The sequence below is a fragment of the Schistocerca cancellata genome, chromosome 7, assembly GCF_023864275.1.
Source record: "Schistocerca cancellata isolate TAMUIC-IGC-003103 chromosome 7, iqSchCanc2.1, whole genome shotgun sequence".
NCBI classification, from domain to species: domain Eukaryota; kingdom Metazoa; phylum Arthropoda; class Insecta; order Orthoptera; family Acrididae; genus Schistocerca; species Schistocerca cancellata.
In genome coordinates this window covers 531,011,757-531,034,880 of record NC_064632.1, presented here as the reverse complement: position 1 = coordinate 531,034,880, position 23,124 = coordinate 531,011,757, and the positions used below count along the sequence as shown (strand labels likewise).

The following is a 23,124-nucleotide window of genomic DNA, read 5'->3' as shown; positions in this document are numbered from 1 at the left end:
TCACACATACTAAACAACATAGCCTTTTCAAACTTCAAACCTAATTTTATAATGTTGGTACTTTCTACCATAGAATTTGTTTGAAGCAACAACTGTTTTCTATACGTCAGGTCTGATACCTGCTGGGATAGTCCTTATATCCAGGGTGTCCAAAAAATGTAGAATACTTTCAGAGGTGGTTGTACTCATCAAAACAAGAAAAATAAATCCAATAAATATGGGTCCGGAAACAGCTTTCTGAGGTAAACAAGTGTTTATAGGAAGGACACGTGTCACTTGCTTGTGGATATTAGTATAGTTGTTGAATCAATGCCCTGTCAAATGTGTCAGCAGGCTATTATGGTGTCTTACTCACAGTTCTCTACCTAACATTAGGTAGTCTGCAGTCAGTTGTGTCATTCGAGTTTTTTTTTTAGGCTACATTAGGTTTCATCTTGTTTGTGTGCCTTCTTGTACAGTACTGTCAACCATGGGTACAAATTGTAGTATTTTACCTTCTTCCAAATGCGGATTCACTTATGCATTTACTGCTATTAAGCTGTCTCTATGTACAAATGGTGTAGTACATTTACGTTTTCTCTCTTCCACCATTTGTTAGCAATGGAATTCTACTACTTGACAACTGAAATGGCGGATACAATATTCTGCTACGGTTTAGCAAATGGACGTAGCCTACGAGCCTGTGCCCGCTACACTGAAAAATATCCACAGCACAGAGTGTCCTCTGATAATCTGTTTGGTAAGATTTTCCAGTGTCTGAGGGACACAGGTACCCTTTCACCTCAGAAGACTGACAGTAGAAGAAGCGTGTCTCATGTTCAGTGGTAGAGACCCCTGAAATAAGTGTGTAATGATTATCAGCAGCAAAAAGCGTGTTTCACTGTTTTATCTGGGGAGGGGGGGAGTATGTCATGAACAACTACAGTTAGCATATCATCTACAGTGCATTCAGGCCATAAGGCCACAGGATCATCATGGCAGGTGGCAGTTCTGTAAATGGCTGTTGCAGAAGTGTGCTGGAGAACCACTGTTCACATCCAAGATTTTATTTACCGATGATGCAGGGTTCACAAGAGAAGATGTTGTGAATTTCGACAACCAGTATGTATCGACAGATGTAAACCACCGAGCAATTCGGAAAGAGGGCATCAACGCAATTCTCAATCAATGTATGGGCAGGCATACTTGGCAATAGATTAATTGGGCCATACATGCTACCAGAAAGGTTAACTAGCATGCATTACCTGGACTTTCTCATTAATGTATTGCCTATATTTCTGGAGGCTGTGCCATTGCAACAATGAATAAAAATGTGATTCATGCATGATGGCACACCAGCACACGTTTGTCACAATGTGTGCAAACATCTGTTGTATACATTTCAGGACCGTTGGATTGGTCGGGGGCCCCACACCTTGGCCTGCTTGTTCCCCAGATGTGAACCCCTAGAATTTTGAGTATGATGACACTTGAAGGAATTGGTCTATGCCATACCAATCAATGATGTGGAGACACTACAGGGTTGCATCTTCAATGAGTGCCAGCAATTACAACAACAACAGGGTATAATTCAAAGAGTTTGTTATTCTTTCCACCAGACGCAGAGAAGTGCATTTTCATGAACGGACACCATGTCGGACACTTCCTGTACACACTTTTCACTGAAAGTACGCATTTCCAGTCCCATGTTTATTGGACTTATATCAGAAAGTATGCCTTCCCATACCCATGAGACTTATTGTTTGTTTTGTTTTGATGAGTACTACCACCTTTCAAAGTATTTGACACTTCTTTTTGAACACCCTGTATATCTCCACACACACACACACACACACACACACACACACACACACACACACACACACATATGCATGCACATACACAAACATATGCTGCATCCATCAGATCAAAAGTGATTTAGAAAGAATCTTATGAGTCCATCAGACATTGTCAGCTGAAACTCAACAAAAGTACTGCCACAGAATGAATCACCACAGGACCAAGGGCAAGTTGGAATGGAGATAGAAAAAGAATTTATGGAGAAATAATGAAAGCTCCTTGAAAACTCTGAAGATAGAAACACAACAGCTTTTGCATGATCCGATTGGATCCGATCACATGTCCAACAGTTGCTATTGTAACAGCAATGGTGTGAGTCCACGGTTATACTTACAAATTCATGTACTCGCTCTCCTTTTTATGCTAGTTGAGTCCACTTGTACCTGACTAGACTCTAGCAATGAGTTTACAGTTAAATGGGCAGTGGTGGAGACTCAGGAGTTGAGTCTCTGAGTATACAGAGATGGGAAGTTCAGAGATAAAGTCATAGGACCTGCTGACAAGTTTAAAATGAGTATACAGAGGTTATTTGTGGACTGTACCACATACAGAACCTTGAGAGACCAAGATAAGTCCAAAACTGTTAAGTTACTTCACAAAGGAAAAGAAGTCTGGAAGTTTGTAAATACTTCATGTTTTGACACATGACTTACCTTTTATCACTACAATTCATTATGTTAAATTGAGATTTTTTTTCCTAGCTGTATTTGGCATAAGTTTTGTTATGGAACTTTATGTCCTTTTTTAATTTATATAAAATCAAGTAATTAGCATGTTCTGTCATTTTTTTTACTTGTACAATTATAACAGCAAACTATTATATGCACATTGTGTAGTTTTACTGAAAATTTTTCCACAACTGTTATATCATTAGATAAAATGTATTCAAAAATCAAATGAGTTTGAATGAAAACAATTTTTATTGTATTTTACAGGGTGTGCCATATGCTGAAGCAATGAATAAAACACTGGTTTTTGCTATTTTTGATTTTGATCGATTCTCAAAGCATGATCAGATTGGTGAGGTAAAAGTCCCATTGTGCCAAGTTGATTTGGCACAAACAATTGAAGAGTGGCGTGAGTTGCAAAGTGTTGAGGGTGAAGGTGGACAGGTAGGTAATTTCCTCTTAGTCATTTCCAAATATCCCAACTGCTTTAAAACGCATGTCTTTCTGGGTGGATAAATTCAAATGGACTCTACACACTCCTTGCACAGTCAATTTTTAGCAAGAGTGCTACATTTGGGCAATGAATTCAGTGTCTTTTTAATCTGATGATCTAAATAAATGAGTGTCTTTCAGACAACACTTCCCGAGTTAGTTTGTGTTGGTTTAATGTATTCTCCCATAGGATTCATGCTGACATCCATTGTTGTGTGCTGGTTATACTGCATAACTTCTCTGCATTATTACAACTCTCTCCAAGTTTGTCTCATCTATGATAGAAAATTTTTCTCCAAAGTAGCAACCTTTGTCTGCAAAATACAGTTCTTTCTTCTACAGCTTCTTTGAATCATTTGAATACAAAATCTTTCGATACATTATCAAAACATATTTATCTTCATTGTTCTAAAGCTTTCAGACAAAGGAAACAAGTTACACTGGTTGGGATAAATCTTCCCTGTCTCAGCTAAGTTCACTTTCTCCCAAACAAAACATAGATATGATTGTGTGGATGCTGAAATATGTTATTTTGGCACTGGATCAGTGTTTAATCCATAGATTAGAAGACAAGTTTAGTGTCTCAATTACACCAAGAATTTCTTCAGTATGAAGTTCTTGGTGCAGCTTCTGAGCAGTTTTAGACGAAAGACTGCCTGCCAGACTGACTATTTTTTCTGACAATTGTTTGCACTGCAGTTGTCTCTTTTATGCTAATGGATCTGTATGAACTTTGACTGTAGGGGAAAAAATAGTTTTTATCATGAAATTGAATGTGTTGTGAACAGTGGATTCCATGGTTTCAAGCTACTCTGGTTTATCCAAAAGTAAATTTATTTACTTGTGTGCAAATTTTCCAGTTGTTATTGTCCGTAAATGTTCAGCAATTGCATTTGCAGTGCAAATGTATAAAAAGTGAAAGAGTTAACAACATTTAACAGATGATGGAGATGACATCAATTATAGTGTTTTATTAATTTAATATTATTGGAATCATGTGAATAATATCTTTAGTAGTCTTTTAAAGGATTTCTGCAATAAAAGTAAATCTTCTAAAATTGTACATATTGTCAAATTGGTCCTGCTGTGAGTTGTGAACTTGTTCCACACATATATTCAGATGATGTAGCACTGATGGCATTTTCTTGAGAGTGCATGAACATCTCGAACAAGAACAAATACCATCTCTAATTGAGTCCCTTTTGGTTTTCTCTGGGCTGAAAATTGATAAATACCTCAAGATTAATGTGGTTTCTTTTCTTATATTATACTAGAAACAGTTTGTTAAAAACAGTGTAGAATCACCAAATTCAAAAGTGTCGTGTAGGTGTGTGCAATATTTCCCTACAGCTGATACATACTGGGTGACTGCAATTATTGGGCAGCTACTCACAGAGGTCCAGTATGGGTTGTAATTATCGAATGGCAGCGAAACGTGGTAGAAATGCTAATGCATTAATGCGGAATTGATGCATGCTGGAAAAAAAGTCAGTTCTAGTGTGGCTGCCTGGTGAAAATTGGTACTGTATATGTGTGTATGACTGTATGACATCCACACTGACGAGTCATAATGTGAGTGAACAGTATGACAAGTCAAAAGAGAGAGAGTGCACTGTTAAAGAAACTAATTTGTGTGAATGGCAGCAATTACAGTGTTGCATTGAGAGAGTATCACTGACTGAAAGGTCTGAGTAGAGGGCCCAATGTTATTAAATGGTTTAAAGAAAATGATAATGAAATTCGAAAACACAGGTGAGCTTGGTGTGACACATGGAAGAGGAAGGTGTCCTATCCCAGTGGAGGTTACTGATGACATTGCTGTTGCTGTAACTAGCCATGCAGCACTTCCTCCGGGTAGTGCTAATGCTCATGCAGTGTCACAAGAATTGTGCATCCCATTGTCAACAGTATGAAAAGTTTTGCAGTCTATTTTAATGCTGTTACCTGTACAAGATTAAGGCAGTGCACAACTGGAGCATCTTGATCCACAGCAACATTCTGAATTTGTTCTTCAGTTTCTGGCACAGATCAAAGTTAATGATGTGGCTAGGCAGTATTTTATGGAGTGACGAGGCACATTTTACACTACAGGATGCAGTGAATGCACGGATACACAGTACTGCCAAATTTGAGCCATTGCACTTACCATATGTGACTGTATTGTATGGTTTCACAAGCATCTTTATTCTCGGAGTGTTCTTCTTTGAGGAAAATATGCCCAGAGGGCCTTTTAGATGTACTGTGACGTCTGCACATTATCAGGTCCTCCCTGTACAGCATGTGATTCCTAATTTGGAAGAACACAACTGAGTGGAAACTGCTGTTTTCATGCAAGGAGAGGCAACACCTCATGTCACCCACCCATTGGAAGATCTGCTTAATGCAACCTTCCATGAATGTATTATCTCCAGACCAGAGGTTTTCCAGATGCATGACTTGCAAGATCACTTGAACTGAATCTATGTGACTTTTGACTCTGGAGATATCTAAAAGAATGCATTTACCATGGACATGTTCAGTCTCTACCTGATCTGAAGGCCATTATTCAGGAACATGTTGCTCAGATTCCACTGGAGCTGCTGTGAGCATCTGTTGATCATGTCATTTTTTTGGATTCAGCACCTTGCAGATTTACACCTGGTGGCCAAAATTGGAAATAATTTTTTTTTGTGTAAATCAGTGCCGCTTTAATGCATTAGAATATCTAGCAAGTTTTTCTGCCTTATGATAATTACAAGCTACACTGGAGTTCTGTGAGTAGCTGCACCCAAATTATAACCACCCAGTTACTCAGTCCCAGGTGCACATCCTTATGTTATGAAAGTAGTGTTGTCCAAGCAGCCATCCTGTGCAATTCAGAGGTTCTATCATTATGGCTGAACGCCATATAAATTTCAAGACTGAATAAAACATTCATTTCATCTGATGTTCATGTGAATATTATTTTGACAAAAAGTTCACAAAAAGGTCTTCTGATCTCATTTTCTGTAATGAATAATTTACTGCCCATTATGTGGCTAAATCTTTGGGAACTGCATAACAGTAGATCCTTCATGCAGATGGACTCGAGATACTTTTATTACACGATGAACAACATTTCCATAACGCTGTGTAGACTCAGTTATATACTTCACAGAACGTGTCCCAGGTGTGTTACAGTTAGAAAGTCCAGTTAACTAAGATCAGCCTCATTGACACTAAAGTCATTGTTATGAATGATGTCTTAAAATAATTAAATTTATTACGAAACAGGGAAATACACTGTAAGCTGTAAATAAACGTAACTAAGTCAAACTCACTGACACTAAAGTCATTGTGGTGATAGACCTCCTAAAGTAATTACATTCATTGCAGGACAGGGAAATATTCTGTAAACTATACATAAATATTAGCTCATTAGAGAAGTTTTTCTGTTTAAAACTGTTAATATTTTTTACAATTTATTATAGATGTTTCCTCAGACATGTGCATCCCGTCAGTGACAACAATGTAAGAGATGTATTAGGAGTAAATAATTTCCTTATAAATGGCAGACTAAACATAAACTGACATTTCTGGGATGCAATGTTTACACATCCCATGAAAATTAATTACTAGACAAATATGTAATAGCAACAACAGTTTTGAATGGCACTGAGGTATATTTCTCAAGCCTTAAAACTCCTTTTTGTCAGTTTCAGTTCTCCAAAATACTCATCATTGGTGTTACTCTTTCAACTCTCATTCTGCTTCCGTGCTGTACCTGTCCTATAGCCAAATTAAAAATCTTCAAATATTTCAGACTTGTCCATTTTGCCTTTTATACTTCCTACAGACTCATGTAGGATTTGTTATATTTCATCAAAAAACACATTCATCCTCATTTTTTAGTTTTCATTTATGAAGTAAAATCAATTTTTGGAATGCTAATATATTAATAAGTAATCTTACTAATTCTTCACAGTGTGCACATGTTAGCACTTTTCAAAGTTTTGCTTGCAAAATTGGTAATGCTTGAAAAATTCATAAGTAATATCAAAGAGTTCATTCTTCCACCTGTTCAATGGTAAGTTGCCACTAAGTATCTGCTTGTTCTCTTTCTCAGCTGTTTTGAAATGGCTTCTAATGATTAGGAAGCAGTTAGATTGTTTTGTTAATCTTTGTGCATTACTATGCACTAAATAGCATTTCCTCATTTCAAGGCCATGTCTTGAGCTCTGATTAATTAACTCATTGCATATGGAAAAGAATGAATCTTTGTATGGGAACACAGATTGATTGTGAAAGCCAAATTTTGGAGGAGAGGTTGAGCTACAAATGATGTTCTGTACAAAGTTTTCTTATCAGTAATTTCAGTTCAAAATCCATGTGTAGCATTAATTAAAATTGTTTCAAAATTTAAATATGCATCAAAGAATATAAGTATCATGAATAAAAAAACATTAGTGCTTCCTTTGATTAGTTAAGAATATCTCAATCTTTTTTCCTTTTGTGGATACTGTCTGTGCTACCAAAAAAGACACAGTCCAGAAATACTGCTGCCTAATAGAAGTATAAGAGATCAACATTGGAAAATCATACAAGTTAAATCCAAATAATTCATAGAACATTACACCTTAATATTTTTGCAGAATGCTTTGCACTCTCCTTGCAAGAATATGCTTACTTCTAAATATTAATATGCTCATGGACATTTCTGAATTAACTGAAATGATTATTTTCTATTTTCAACCTTATTGTTTATGGAATATTACATTTTGATTCTGTTACTGATGCTTGCAGTTCATACCACCTGCATGTTTCCAGTCTAATTAAAATTTAAATTTATATGCAACAAACTTTTTATTTGCATTCTCAAATAGTGTTTTAGATGTAAGAGAAATCTCCACAAAAATGTGCTGCTTATTTGTATCGTTGTAGATTTCTTTTAAAAAATCAAGCTGCTAAACAAGTTTCTTCCTTTCACAGTGATAACAAACAGTAAAATTCTGATTACACTTTTTGTGACATAACAATTATTGGTGTACTGATTATCTCTGGTAATTTGATAATGTTTAATTTCAACAATTACATCATCATTCAGGTCATTATGAAGAATGTTGCAAAAAACAATCTTGAAATTCATTTATCTGTGATATTAAATATGCTTGTCTTACACTTTTCAATTTTCAAACAGTCAGTCATAACTTGCACCCACCAATTTGTTTGGAGACTAAATGGCAGGGTCATCATAAAATTGTATGAAATTATAGAAACACAGTGAAACAATGAGACAGAGAGAGACTCATGTTGCAAACAATAAAAAAGTTGATACTGTGTGTTATGGATCTAGCAATATAAGAGTTCATTTGCTCTAGTAGAATCACAGTCTAGTTTTCCCATTCTGATATAATTCTCCCACTGCCATTTACACATATAACACTTTTTCTTCATTGAAATTATGGCCAATTCACTCATTTTCTGTTATGAAATTAGTGAAGTTGTTTCAGAGTATAGAATTTTGCAGACAGCAAACAGGCTATAGTTTGTTGCACAAATAAGCTGCAATTACGTGACAGAATGTGGAAGAGGAAGAGAATGCTGATCATATGCAGATAAGAGGTGCAAACACCAAATTCAAAACAAAGGGCAAACACAGTAACATAGAACACTGGAAAAAAACTTACATTTGTACTAGAAGAAATATAATGTGAATGAAATTCCATTGCCAACTAAGCTACGTGATGAACATGACACTAAAAATAAGATCTACAAACTGATAATAGCAATGAAGATTAAAAGATATATATATATAATGACTTTGTATCACCCAAAATTATATGAGTGTGTTGTGTCTGTTGTTTCATACATGATTCTACATAAAGTCCTGAAGCAGCTGATATTGATAGTCCCTTCCATTTCCTTTCCTTCCTCCCCCTTTCACCTTCAATTTGTTGTTGTTTGTTGTGGTCTTCATTTCAGAGACTGGTTTGATGCAGCTCCTCATGCTACTCTATCCTGTGCAAGCTTCTTCATGTCCCAGTACCTACTGCAACCTACATCCTTCTGAATCTGTTTGTGTATTCATCTCTTGGTCTCCCTCTACAATTTTTAGCCTCCACACTGCCCTCCAATACTAAATTGGTGATCCCTTGATGCCTCAGAATATGTCCTACCAATCGATCTCTTCTTCTAGTCAAGTTGTGCCACAAATTTCTCTTCTCCTCAATTCTATTCAGTACTTCCTCATTAGTCATGCCATCTACCCATCTAATCTTCAGCATTCTTCTGTAGCACCACATTCTGAAAGCTTATATTCTCTTCTTGTCTAAACTGTTTATTGTCCACGTTTCACTTCCATACATGGCTACACTCCATACAAATACTTTCAGAAAAGACTTCCTGACACTTAAATCTATACTCGATGTTAACAAATTTCTCTTCTTCAGAAACGCTTTCCTTGCCATTGCCAGTCTACATTTTATATCCTCTCTACTTCAACCATCATCAGTTATTTTGCTCCCCAAATAGCAAAACTCATTTACTACTTTAATTCGACTACATTCCATTATCCACATTTTGCTTTTGTCGATGTTCATCTCATATCTTCCTTTCAAGACACTGTCCATTCTGTTCAGCTGCTCTTTCAGGTCCTTTGCTGTCTCTGACAGAATTACAATGTCATCGGCAAACCTCAAATTTTTAATTTCTTCTCCATGGATTTTAATTCCTACTCTGAATTTTTCTTTTGTTTCCTTTACTGCTTGCTCAATATACAGATTGAATAACATTGGGGATAGGCTACAACCCAGTCTCACTCCCTTCCCACCCACTGCTTCCCCTTTCATGTCCCTCAACTCTTATAACTGCCATCTGGTTTCTGTACAAAATGTAAATGGTCTTTTGCTCTCTGTATTTTACCCCTGCCACCTTCAGAATTTTAAGGAGAGTATTCCAGTCAACATTGTCAAAAGCTCTCTCTAAGTCTACATATGCTAGAAACATAGGTTTGCCATTCCTTAATCTATTTTCTAAGATAAGTCATAGGGGCAGTATTGCCTCGCGTGTTCTAACATTTCTACGGAATCCAAACTGATCTTCCCTGAGGTCCGCTTCTACCAGTTTTTCCATTCGTCTGTAAAGAATTCGTGTTAGTACTTCACAGCCGTGGCTTATTAAACTGATAGTTCGGTAATTTTCAAATCTGTCTTGAAGTCTGAGGGTATTTTGCCTGTCTCGTACATCTTGCTCACTAGATTGTAGAGTTTTGTCAGGACTGGCTCTCCCAAGGCTGTCAGTAGTTCTAATGGAATGTTGTCTACTCCTGGGGCCTTGTTTTGACTTAGGTCTTTCAGTGCTCTGTCAAACTCTTCACGCGGTATCATATCTCCCATTTCATCTTCATCTACATCCTCTTCCATTTCCATAATATTGTCCTCAAGAACATCACCCTTGTATAGACCCTCTATATACTCCTTCCACCTTTCTGCTTTCCCTTGTTTGCTTAGAACTGGATTTCCATCTGAGCTCTTGATATTCGTGCAAGTGGTTCTCTCTTCTCCAAAGGTCTCTTTAATTTTCCTGTAAGCAGTATCTATTTTACCCCTAGTGATAAATGCCTCTACATCCTTACATTTGTCCTCTAGCCATTCCTGCTTAGCCATTTTGCACTTCCTGTCAATCTCATTTTTGAGACGTTTGTATTCCTTTTTGCCTGCTTCATTTAGTGCATTTTTATATTTTCTCCTTTCATCAATTAAATTCAGTATCTCTTCTGTTACCCAAGGATTTCTATTAGCCCTCATCTTTGTACCTACTTGATCCTCTGCTGCCTTCACTATTTCATCTCTCAAAGCTATCCGTTCTTCTTCTACTATATTTCTTTCCCCCATTCTTGTCAATCGTTCCATAATGCCCTCCCTGAAACTCTCTACAATCTCTAGTTCTGTCAGTTTATCCAGGTCCCATCTCCTTAAATGCCCCCTTTTTTGCTGTTTCTTTAGTTTTAATCTACAGTCCATAACCAATAGATTGTAGTCAGAGTCCACATCTGCCCCTGGCAATGTCTTACAATTTAAAACCTGGTTCCTAATTTCTGTCTTACCATTATATAATCTATCTGAAACCTGTCCGTATCTCCAGGTTTCTTCCATGTATACAACCTCCTTTTATGATTCTTGAACCAAGTTTTAGCTATGATTAGGTTATGCTCTGTGCAAAATTCTACCAGGCGGCTTCCTTCTTCATTCCTTACTCCCATTCCATATTCACCTACTACGTTTCCTTCTCTTCCTTTTCCTACTACCGAATTCCAGTCACCCATGACTATTAAATTTTTGTCTCCTTTCACTATATGAATAATTTCTTTTATCTCATCATACATTTCATCAATTTCTTAGTCATCTGTGGAGCTAGTCAGCATATAAACTTGTACTACTGTGGTAGGCGTGGGCTTCGTATCTATCTTGGCCACAATAATGTGTTCACTATGCTGTTTGTAGTAGCTTACCTGCATTCCAATTTTTTTTATTCATTATGAAGCCTACTCCTGCATTACCCCTATTTGATTTTGTATTTATAACCCTGTATTCACCTGATCAGAAGTCTTGTTTCTCCTGCCACCGAACCTCACTAATTCCCACTATAACTTTAACCTATCCATTTCCCTTTTTAAATTTTCTAACCTATCTGCCCGATTAAGGCATCTGACATTCCACACTACGACCCTGATAACGATGTCCTCCTGAGTAGTCCCCGCCCGGAGATCCAAATGGGGGACTGTTTTACCTCTGGAATATTTTACCCAAGAGGATGCCATCATCATTTAACCATACAGTAAAGCTGCATGCCCTCGGGAAAAATTACAGCTGTAGTTTTCCCTTGCTTTCAGCCGTTTGCAGTACCAGCACAGCAAGGCCGTTTTGGTTAGTGTTACAAGGCCTGATCAGTCAATCATCCAGACTGTTGCCCCTGCAACTACTGAAAAGGTTGCTGCCCCTCTTCAGGAACCACACCCTCCATTGTGGTTGCACCTACTGTACGGCTACCTGTATCATTGAAGCACGCAAGCCTCCCCACCAACGGCAAGGTCCATGGTTCATGGAGGGCACCTTCAATTTATATAACCCTAATATTAGCTGCATAATGTATCGTACTGTGTCTCTTAAGAAATAATGAGAGATTTCCTTCACAGCAGACATGAATATTGTGACAGTCTATCAACAGAGATATGAGTACAATGAATTATGTCAAAGCAATGTGAATGTTGGAGTTGTGACAAAATAACAAAGGAAGTAATTAATCAGTCACATCCTGCCTAAAACTTAAGACTGTTTACTTTGCTAGAGAAAAGTAAAGAGACCTAGTAATATATTTTCATTATACCAATGGCAATTGCTGTAGGACACTACAAAATTACATATGAGGAACACAGAATCAGAATTGCATAGATAGTGCATTGTTTGGCCTTAACAAACAGTTTGTTTAGGATTGAAATGTTTAAATATAATAGCTGCAGGCCTACTCCTTTAGATTGGAGATTTGTGTCAGCAAACCAAAGATATTTCCAGCTACGAAGGGTTTGAAAGCATGAAGAATGGTGTGGAAGATGACAAGAATTCATTTTTCTGATCAGTTTTGATTCAGATTGGGTTGGGTTGGGTTGGGTTGTTTGGGGAAGGAGACCAGACAGTGAGGTCATCAGTCTCATCAGATTAGGGAAGGAAGTCGGGCGTGCCCTTTGAAAGGAACCAACCCGGCATTTGCCTGGAGCGATTTAGGGAAATCACAGAAAACCTTAATCAAGATGGCCGGATGCAGAATCCCGAATGCGAGTCCAGTGTCTAACCACTGCACTGTTTCAGATGATCTATGGCAATGGCCAAATACATGTGGGTCTCTCTAGTGATGAACATTATAATCCAAAATACATTATCCATATTCATACAGCTGAAACAACTATGAGATGATATGGCATGACATTGAGTGTTGTGTCATCTAGCTACTCCGAGTTGTGGAACTTGAAGTTCTGATATCATTACAATGTATTCCGTGATCTGTATTCCAACAAGCCAATGTTCAGCCATCAACTTTAAGGACAACCTCTTCCCTGACCTGTTCATTCACCCCACATATTGCTCATTCACCTTGTGTGTCATTTCACCTATTGGAAAATATTGGTATGATATCAACTCTGATAGATTGTTTTTGGAATACCATTTGTCAATGATACATTTAAACTCTGCTCTACTTGGTTTCACATTGCGTAAAACCAATTATTGGTGGTAACAAACACAGATCCGGGCACAAAATTCTGTTTTATTCTTCTGAATATTTATTCATTTCTTATCAATGTGAATCATATGTGGACTACAGTTATTTCATTTCTGATGATTCCACCATGGTTTAGTCATGAGAAAATTATGAAAAATATATGTAAAATCTATCTATTCTGAGAGTGTTTAAAGGACTGCACAAAGATCATGCTTACTTAATTTTTTTCTAATACTTTAGTCTCAAAGAGGTCCATTGCCCAAATACATTTAATTTATGGCTTTTGTTACTTGGTGTGATGTATACTTCTATTCTATATTCTGTCACTGTTATTTACAGGTATATAGTATAAATCTATCTAGTGTGCATGTTACACAGTCAAACTTACAAACTAACATTGGCCACGCATTGTTAAAATGTGGTTGAGTTGGGAGAGAGGAAGGGTGAATATAAATGACAAGGAATGAGATCAAAGGATTAGAGCAAAGCAGTGGAAAATGGGCATGAGAACAGGAATGGAGGGCACATACAGAAGTTTAGGTGAGGGGGATTCCAGAAATACTTGATGTGCTGCAGTAGCAGTCCCTTCACCTCCCCATTCTCTGCCCACCCTGCTGCAGTAACAGTCCTCTCTCTCCCCTTGCACTTCCCACCTCTCCCAACCACGAACTACTGAGGGAGGCTCAGTTTTGGATGATCGAAGCAGTGTGAGCACTGAAACAGCCCTGTTCATATCACAGTGTAGTTCAGAAACCTTGTGGTCATGTTTGCTGTAAGCTACAATTTGGCAATGGATATTTATGTGGGTAGACATCTGATTCGTTGTCACACCCACACAGAATGTGGTGCATTGGTTGCAGCACAGATGTAGATAATGTGGCCACTTTCATGTGTGGTCCTATGTAAAGTTCCTGTGGCTGGACTGATTTAAGGGTAAAAGTTGAGTGTATGGAACAGAGCTTACATCTGATTTACCAACAGGTAAGTGTAAGATTGCAAGCAGAAGCAGTATAAGGATTGACTAGAACATTGCATAGGCTGGGTGAATGACAAAACATCACATCTGGAGCTGGGGATGGTATTTGGGGTAGGTTACCCCTGTTCTTAGGGCACAAGAGTGTTAGTCAAACACCTGGCGACAGATGTGGTTGAGTTTGTCACCAGTTAGGTGATAATGGAAAATAAAGTACTTGACAGCAACTGCATCACAGTGCCAAGGGTTTTTGTGGTCTCACTGGAAGAAATTGTGCAGAAAATCTTTTTCTGAACAAGTTGAGCAGGAAACTGTGTGTCTGTGAAAGTTCCGGCAAAGTTAATGGTACATTTTTGATCGCCTGTTGCATTCCAAAAGTCTCTCCCCTACAGCCGTGGTATGGTTGGGCATTGCATCTGCAATGGAAAACAGAAGCTGTCTCCAATTAGCTGATATGCTTGCCATTTAAATTTTTCTGCCCACCAGACCACGTGAGGTGGTAGATTAGTTAGCACATAGAATTTGCTTTCAGTAGGAGGTAGGTTCAAATCATTGCCCCATAATACTGTGTTAAGTTTTTGAAGTTTGCCAAATCAATTAAAGTGAACACCAGGATGGCTGCTGTGAAAAAACACGGAGCCAGTTTTGTTCCTTCTGCATACCACAGCTGAGCCTGTCCTTTGTCTTTAATAGCCTTGTTAATGATAGGATACTAATCCCTAATCTTCCTTAATTTCCTCCCTGTTCCCTACCATCTTCTTCTTTGCACTGCATAGATGGGAACTGTCTCAGCACACTTTCAATTCCTGTAGTACTCCTGACCTAAATTACACTAATTACACTTACTCCTCAATTAAACATTTAAATATGTTCATATTTTTGTAGATTTTATAAGAGAAGAAAATACACTATTTAAATACACTTATACAACAATAAGTTATACACTTATACAACAATAAATACACATGCATACACACAAGGATCTGAGGATGAATTTAAATGTTACAAGTACATCGATAGTATAATTATGATTCAGGAGCACTTTTATACTGTAAAATCACTTGGAGGGGGGGGGGGGGGGGCGTGCCTGCTCGGCACTAAATTTGTGAAGGGATGACATTATTAAAAGATCTCTCAGTTTTTTCCTATACTCACATTAATAAGCTCAAAGTGGATGGTTTCTTTTTTTCTGCTGTCATCACTGTTCTATATGCCATTAGCCATAAAGAAGGACATAATCCTTATAAAACTCACTGGGGAGAATGTTTATTTGTGTAGTACCTGTGAGAATTTTAAAGTTCCCTAAAAAGTTTTCTGCGTGGTAGTCTGGATTTAAACTGCACTCCTAATTCATATGATTAGTTTCCTTACATATAGCATAGTGGATGATTCTAGAAAAAGCTATTATACACCATACTAGCATGAAGGAAACCACAGTATGCTGATGATAGTATACATACTTCTACAAGGCAAGATAAAACTGAAAGTTGTTTAATATTGTCTTTTGCAAATCTCTAACAAGGAGAGTTCCCCAGCAGTGTGGTCAACTATTTGGAAAACTATCTATACAATGGCGTTACGTTAAAATCCCAGATATCAACATTGCACGCATTCACCAAGGTGGGCCCTCGTTTGCGTGTTATTGATTTAAAAAATTGGGAATTTTGTGTGATATTCAATAGCATTAAAAAAGTTGTGTTATTAGTTTGGTTGTGTGGTATAGTGGACAGGATAACAACTTCATATGCAGGAGACTATGGGTTCAAATCTTGTCTGGTGCAGTAACTTCTTATTTTTAAATCTTTATCAAAATGACTTTTATCATGACTCTAATTCAGTTAATTGCTTTAAACATAATTTTGTAATTCCATTCCTTTGTCTTACCTTTTCAGCCACAATATGAACTTCACTTGCTCTCGTTTTTGTTCCTATCATGAAATCTTTGTTTAAGTGTTTTTAATTAATTTTATGTATTAATTTCAGTTTAATTTCTTTTGTCTTATCACCCTGTTTCATCATCCATATTACAGTATTCATTATATCTCATTTTGCTTGACTTTAGTTCTACTTATAGTCCTGTCTTTGATCTGCGTTATTTTGTCCATAGTGCAATAGGTATTTAGGTTATGTTTTAAATGTGCACATCTGGTAACACAAATACATTTTTCACACCACTGCACAAATATAAATAGATTATTGTGTCTTTTGTTTTTTTAACTAATAGATCAAAATTTGCAAATAATAAGTAAATATAATTAAATTTGCATTCACAAAAATTCCTACAGGAAAAAGAATGATATTATGAAAAACTGGAACAAATGAAAAAGTTCAGATGGTGATTAAAATGATGTGACACAGGAATGGAAGTAAAAAATTACATTTAAATGAATGTCATTTTGATAAAGATTTAAAAATAAAAACAGAAGTTACTGCACCTAATGAGATATGAAACCACAATCTCCTACATGTGAAGCTGTTATCCTCTCCATAGACCATATAATGCAACTTGTTTAACACTATTGAATATCACACAAATTCTTAATTCTTTTTTCTGTCAGTTACTTGCAAATGTGGCACCACGAAGGTGAATGGCTGGGATCTTAACCTACATCACTGTATAGATAGTTTCAAAAAGTTGATTGCACCACTCCTTGTAAGATGTAACTTGCTGAATAAACACTTTTAGATTAAAGGATACCACTCAGCAAAAAGCAGAATCATTGAATCATCAATAGGCACACACAAAATGAAAGAAAATTTGCTAGCCGTCTTTTTACACACACACACACACACACACACACACACACACACACACACACACACACATAACAAAGATGATGTGACTTACCAAATGAAAGTGCTGGCAGGTCGACAGACACACAAACAAACACAAACATACACACAAAATTCAAGCTTTCGCAACAAACTGTTGCCTCATCAGGAAAGAGGGAAGGAGAGGGAAAGACGAAAGGATGTGGGTTTTAAGGGAGAGGGTAAGGAGTCATTCCAGTCCCGGGAGCGGAAAGACTTACCTTATGGGGAAAAAAGGACGGGTATACACTCGCACACACACACATATCCATCCACACATATACAGACACAAGCAGACATGGTTGAAATGAAAAAGAAAGATAGAAATATATGGGGAGAGATGAAGGCGAACTAGAAAGCAATTGGAGATCTGGTATGAAAAAAGGCGAAAAAGTGTTGGTTAAGTTGATCCTGTGGTGTCTGTATATGTGTGGACGGATATGTGTGTGTGTGCGAGTGTATACCCGTCCTTTTTTCCCCATAAGGTAAGTCTTTCCGCTCCCGGGACTGGAATGACTCCTTACCCTCTCCCTTAAAACCCACATCCTTTCGTCTTTCCCTCTCCTTCCCTCTTTCCTGATGAGGCAACAGTTTGTTGCGAAAGCTTGAATTTTGTGTGTATGTTTGTGTTTGTTTGTGTGTCTGTCGACCTGCCAGCACTTTCATTTGGTAAGTCACATCGTCTTTGTTTTTAGGTATATTTTTCCTTCATGGAATGTTTCCTTCTATTATAACCATATCATTAATTTGAACCCAACAATTACGTTTGTTATTGTCGCCTTTGCATTTCGAAATCTTTCCTGTCGTCTTATTTCTCTTTTTTCTCTTTATTTTCTCTTTCTGTTTTTACCAGTAGTTTCACTTTGTATTCACCTTCCCCCTTTTACCTTAATCTACTATACAATTTTATCCCGCCTATATATGCTCAACAATACGTAACCCACTTCCCAACCATAACCAAAAAATTTTATTTTCCGCTTTCAACACTACCGCTGCTATAATATCCACCGTTTCTAGTTCAATAACAGCTGCTTTCACGTATTTAACAACCATTTCGGCTAGTTCTAATAACTTTAACTTTATTTCCACTTCCGTTTTCGCACATCACTGATCATTTTAGCCGCTCCCCACAGGTTTTAACGTCATTATTTCTACAATTGTTAGCCCCATTTTCGTAATCTTTCACCACAACACCACTCCTTTAATACGTTTTTTCGAAATTTTCTCGAAATTTTCCCGAATTTCTCCGTCTTTTAACGTGATTTAGCGGCAACACAACCACCTAACCTTTTTGCACATCGCTGTCTACCACCACAGGATCAACTTAACCAACACTTTTTCGCCTTTTTTCATACCAGATCTCCAATTGCTTTCTAGTTCGCCTTCATCTCTCCCCATATATTTCTATCTTTCTTTTTCATTTCAACCTGATGTCTGCTTGTGTCTGTATATGTGTGGATGGATATGTGTGTGTGTGCGAGTGTATACCCGTCCTTTTTTCCCCATAAGGTAAGTCTTTCCGCTCCCGGGACTGGAATGACTCCTTACCCTCTCCCTTAAAACCCACATCCTTTCGTCTTTCCCTCTCCTTCCCTCTTTCCTGATGAGGCAACAGTTTGTTGCGAAAGCTTGAATTTTGTGTGTATGTTTGTGTTTGTTTGTGTGTCTGTCGACCTGCCAGCACTTTCATTTGGTAAGTCACATCGTCTTTGTTTTTAGGTATATATATATATATATATATATATATATATATATATATATATACACACCATCTAGGGCCATAGGCATGTGTATGTGTCTGCGTTTTCTGTGGGTATTTTACTCTCACTCAAAAAAATATTACTCCAAAAGCTGGTAAGTTTTATTTCTCTTTTTGTGTGTGTATCAATGACTCATCTCTTCTGCTTTTTCCTGAGTGGTCTCCAAGTATTTACACTCTACCAGAATGTTTCTACAACTTTTATTAATTCATTTATTTAATGTGGCAAAATTTTACTCCCATTGTTCATCATTTTTAAGAGTAGGAAGAAACTGAATAAAATTATTTCACTGAGATTGAAAGAAAGACCTTTTATGATAAGCTATTTCATAATATCCAAACCTTATTTTGACACCTTGAGTTCGTTTACTGAATTATCAATCAATACTGTAGTAAGACCAGTAAAGTTATTAAATTTACAGTAGTTTCTATAAAGATGTAGGTCATTTGTAAAAATAAGCAGCCTAGAACAGAGCCCTGAGGCACTCTACAAGTACTTGTACTCCATTATGATATTTCTGAAGCTCCTTCTGCACTACAACTTAATGCTTTTGGTTAGAATGATGTGAACTGAACCTCTTCCCTGGTGCATCATTTATAAAACCTATAGATTCCAGATAGCTGCATATACCAAACACAAACAGTGTTTAGCAACAAAGTAGTGGAAAGAATAGAACTATATACTGACATACAACCAATTCATACAGGACTAAGCAAACACAACAGATCTGAATCAAGGGGAAGTTAAAAAAATACCATAGTTGCTTATCTCTCTTTTCCTGCTGTGTGTTGTTGGCCCAGAGTTCTATATGAATTTCATAACTATTCCTGATAGTTCAATTTTCTCCATTTCCTCTCTTTTGTTATGAGGAAATCACCAATTCCTTACAGTAGGGTTTTCACCATCTTTTGTTTGTGTTTAATCTAGTAAGAAGTTTACTTTTGATCTTTGTTGGAAATGATATTGCTACTTACCATAAAGATGACACCTTCAGTTACAGACAGGCACAATTAAAAGACATGTATACATAAGCTTTTGGCCACAGCCTTTGTCAGAAAAAGAAAGAGGAACACACACCATTCATTTGCACAAGCAAGTATATCTCTGGCACATATGACCGCCAACTCCAGCAGCTCGGACCGGAATGCCACTCTGGTCCAAGCTGTCAGAGTTGGTGGTCATGTGTGCTGGAGGTGTGCTTGTTTGTGCAAGTGAATGGTGTTTGTTCCTGTTTCTTTTTCTGACAATGGCTGGCTGAAAGCTTATGTGGAAGTTTCTTTTAATTGTGCCTGTCTTTACAGTAAGTGTCAACTATCTTTTCATTCATTGTTGATATTCCAACCTGGAGTTTCCATTGTTTGATTTTACTTTTATCTTTGACTGATTACCTATACATTTCATACAGCACACTAGTAAACTTAAATCGTAAGGTAAAATGAACAAAAGCAGTGCATTTTTGTGTAGATTTCTGTTATGTTATTTAAAATAATATTATATTCAACATCGACATGATCAAGTTTGAAAGCAGCACGATTTTGCAAATAATAATACAGCAGTTACATATTGTGTTTTTTTCTGTCAGGGATATTTAAGCCTTTTGCTGTGTGCAAGACACACCCAATTTTGTTTTGTATGCTGTAGGAGTTAATGATTACAAACTATATTTTTCATATTTGTTAAATTTTAGTTCTTAAATCTTTAACTGCATGAAATTTAATGAGTTCTGTTAAAATCATTACACTGGTGACTTCCACAAGGTACTGATTGACTATACTATGCATGGTTCTACATGAAAAAAGAAATATCTGTAATTTAAATACTGTGATGTAACAGTCACAACAGTGCTTGGAGAAAAGTACTATTTTCTCTATGTGGATTTTGTGAAATTGACTCTTACAGTCTCAGCTGTCATCACTTGGTCTGGTTCACCCTCCATCTGAACATACTATGAAAGCTATTAAAAATAAGTAAAATTCAGTGAAAAATTAACCATATATTTGGAAGAGGATATGTATTACATTTATCCATTTGATTAAAAGGCAATCAATGTACTTTTAAATAAAGAACAGTGCAAGTTTGATATTTTTTCAGTCATGAGAATGTTGAGATTTTTAGTCAGTTTCACTATAATCCATGGGTTGTAAATTATATATTCAGGCAGTTGAGGGTCATTTTGATAGAGAGTGGGAAGGCCATTTATTGTCTAGAAGAATGTAAAAGTCTAAAACGAGACTATTTAGTAGAGATGCAGAGAAAAATAGGAACCAAGTAACAAATGTTCATTAAATGTTTTCAGGTAGCGCAGAAAACAGCAAATTTTAAAACATGGTAATTTAAGCTGGCAAGAAAGTTGAGAACAAAGTAGTTGCTCTTTACTGTCATCTTTCTCCTCTCTATATCATCATCCTCACCTGGTGCTGACATTCAGCCAAAAATTCTTTTAAATAATATAAAAATATGAAATAGCAAACGTTTTTCAAAATTCAAGATACAGTAGTGGTTTGAAGCACAAATAACATTTACAGTTTTAATTCTGATTTTTTAATTCTTTGTTGATAACATATGTTATTATGTTTTGATATTTGCAATATGTAATATGCTTTAAATAGCTTACATACTTTCAAGGAAATGCACAGCCAAGCACATACAAAAAGCTGAAAACAAAAGTGGAACACCTTTGTCTAAATCTGAAGAAGTTTTACACATATAAGGCCAACATTGAAAGTAGTCATTTTTATTCATTAATTAATCCATGTTGACTCTTTTTTCTCTCTCTTTTCTCCCCAAAATTTACTCTACTCTGCTTTTGGCCTGTGTAAATGGTTGTGCTCTTCGACTCATTTGCATGCTGCTTCAAACTAAAAAAACACGTAAGTATTCTTGTATCAAAAATAGGTTAACTCAAAACACTGAACACTGAGAAAACTGGTCCACTGAGGTGGACACAGAATTATATTTATAGTGTTTGGGCAACTCATTACCATTAAAGGCAGTTTAATTCTGTAAATATATAATTAGAAATTAATGATAGATAATAGTTTAACTTGAGTTCTAGTGGCATGTGTGACATATTCCTGTAAATAACTTTCTTTGCTTTGCTTTTGTGTCTTTGGTTTTTATTGTGGCTTCTCAGATTCCAGAAAATTTAATTCTCATTAGAAATGCTTTCCTACTCTTTGCATGGCTGGCTGCTGTATGTGCATTATATTTTTGTTTCTTGTGTTATCAGCACCTTACATTATCACTAAAATTCAATCATCATTATTACTTCCCACTTACACCAAGCTATTCTGTTGTTAGACATGTCATAGTGACACAAAAATTGGTTTCCACATGACCAGATAACCAAATAGCTAGTACAAATACCCCTACCCTTTTGATTTCCCCAAGATCACAGTAGCAGTTCATGTAAACTGTAAATGTACCTGTTTGTGTCCATCTGTGTGTTCGACTGATTTCCTAAGCTTCTCGTATTACCATTATTCACACCAAAAATATCGTTCCACACTGAATGTCATGTTGCTGTAATAGCTTCCATCCATCAAATCCTTTTTAGATTTGTTGCAGTTTTTGGGTGGGTATCCCCTACATTCGGATGAAATATATGTCTATTTGAAAGTACCTTGTAAAGTTCATTTCCAGTAAGCATCACAGCATGGAAAATTTTTTTCTGACTGATAGCCCATTTCACAGAATGAAATTAAAAATGTTGAAGCTGAAACATACTGTTGATAATTTGTAAGCAGAATCCTTTCTTTGTTTTTCCAGTAAAACTAAATAGGTAAAAAATATTCAATTATTAACTCCTGAGAAATGGGAGTGATTAACAAACAATAATTTTGTATAGAATGCTCTACAATGTTACTGCATTAGCTTCAAGCAGAATGCATCTAGCCATTCAAAATGTGACAATGAATAAGAAAATAGTGCAGTGGGTGTGGAAATGATAGGGTTTTTGTAGTTAGATAATGATTGTTCCCCTACCCAGTCATGAATATATGTGTTTGTCTTTCACTGTATTTCTCTCTCTGTCTCTCTCTGTCTCTAGTGTGTGTGTGCGTGTGTAGTTGTCCTAGAAACATGTGTTCACGTATGTAGACTTCAGAAGAATTCTTTATTTAGAAAGGCTCTCGTATTATCTGTTTCCACAATATTGTTGTTGCCTCTCAATTATGATAATAAAGTAATTGTGTCCTTCTGTGTTTAAATTACTTAGATACTTTAATATGAAGCAGGTATAGATGTAGGTACAGGAGGAACTGAAATTTCCATTCAATAATCATAAGGATTTGTCCTTTTCAGAAGATATATATATATATATATAATTGCACAAAATGAAATGTTAGTATGT

At 36.6% G+C, this 23,124-nt stretch overlaps 1 protein-coding gene across 4 annotated transcripts in view; it reads left to right on the top strand.

Annotated features, from left to right (window-relative positions):
* Window positions 1–23,124, top strand: part of LOC126091949 (synaptotagmin 1-like) — a 1,108,877-nt gene that overhangs the window by 1,025,737 nt on the left and 60,016 nt on the right. For all 4 annotated transcript variants that reach the window (XM_049907282.1, XM_049907285.1, XM_049907284.1 and 1 more), the window contains one exon: window positions 2,775–2,951. In XM_049907282.1, the coding sequence (XP_049763239.1) occupies window positions 2,775–2,951 (177 nt within the window). The remainder of the gene's footprint in view (window positions 1–2,774; window positions 2,952–23,124) is intronic.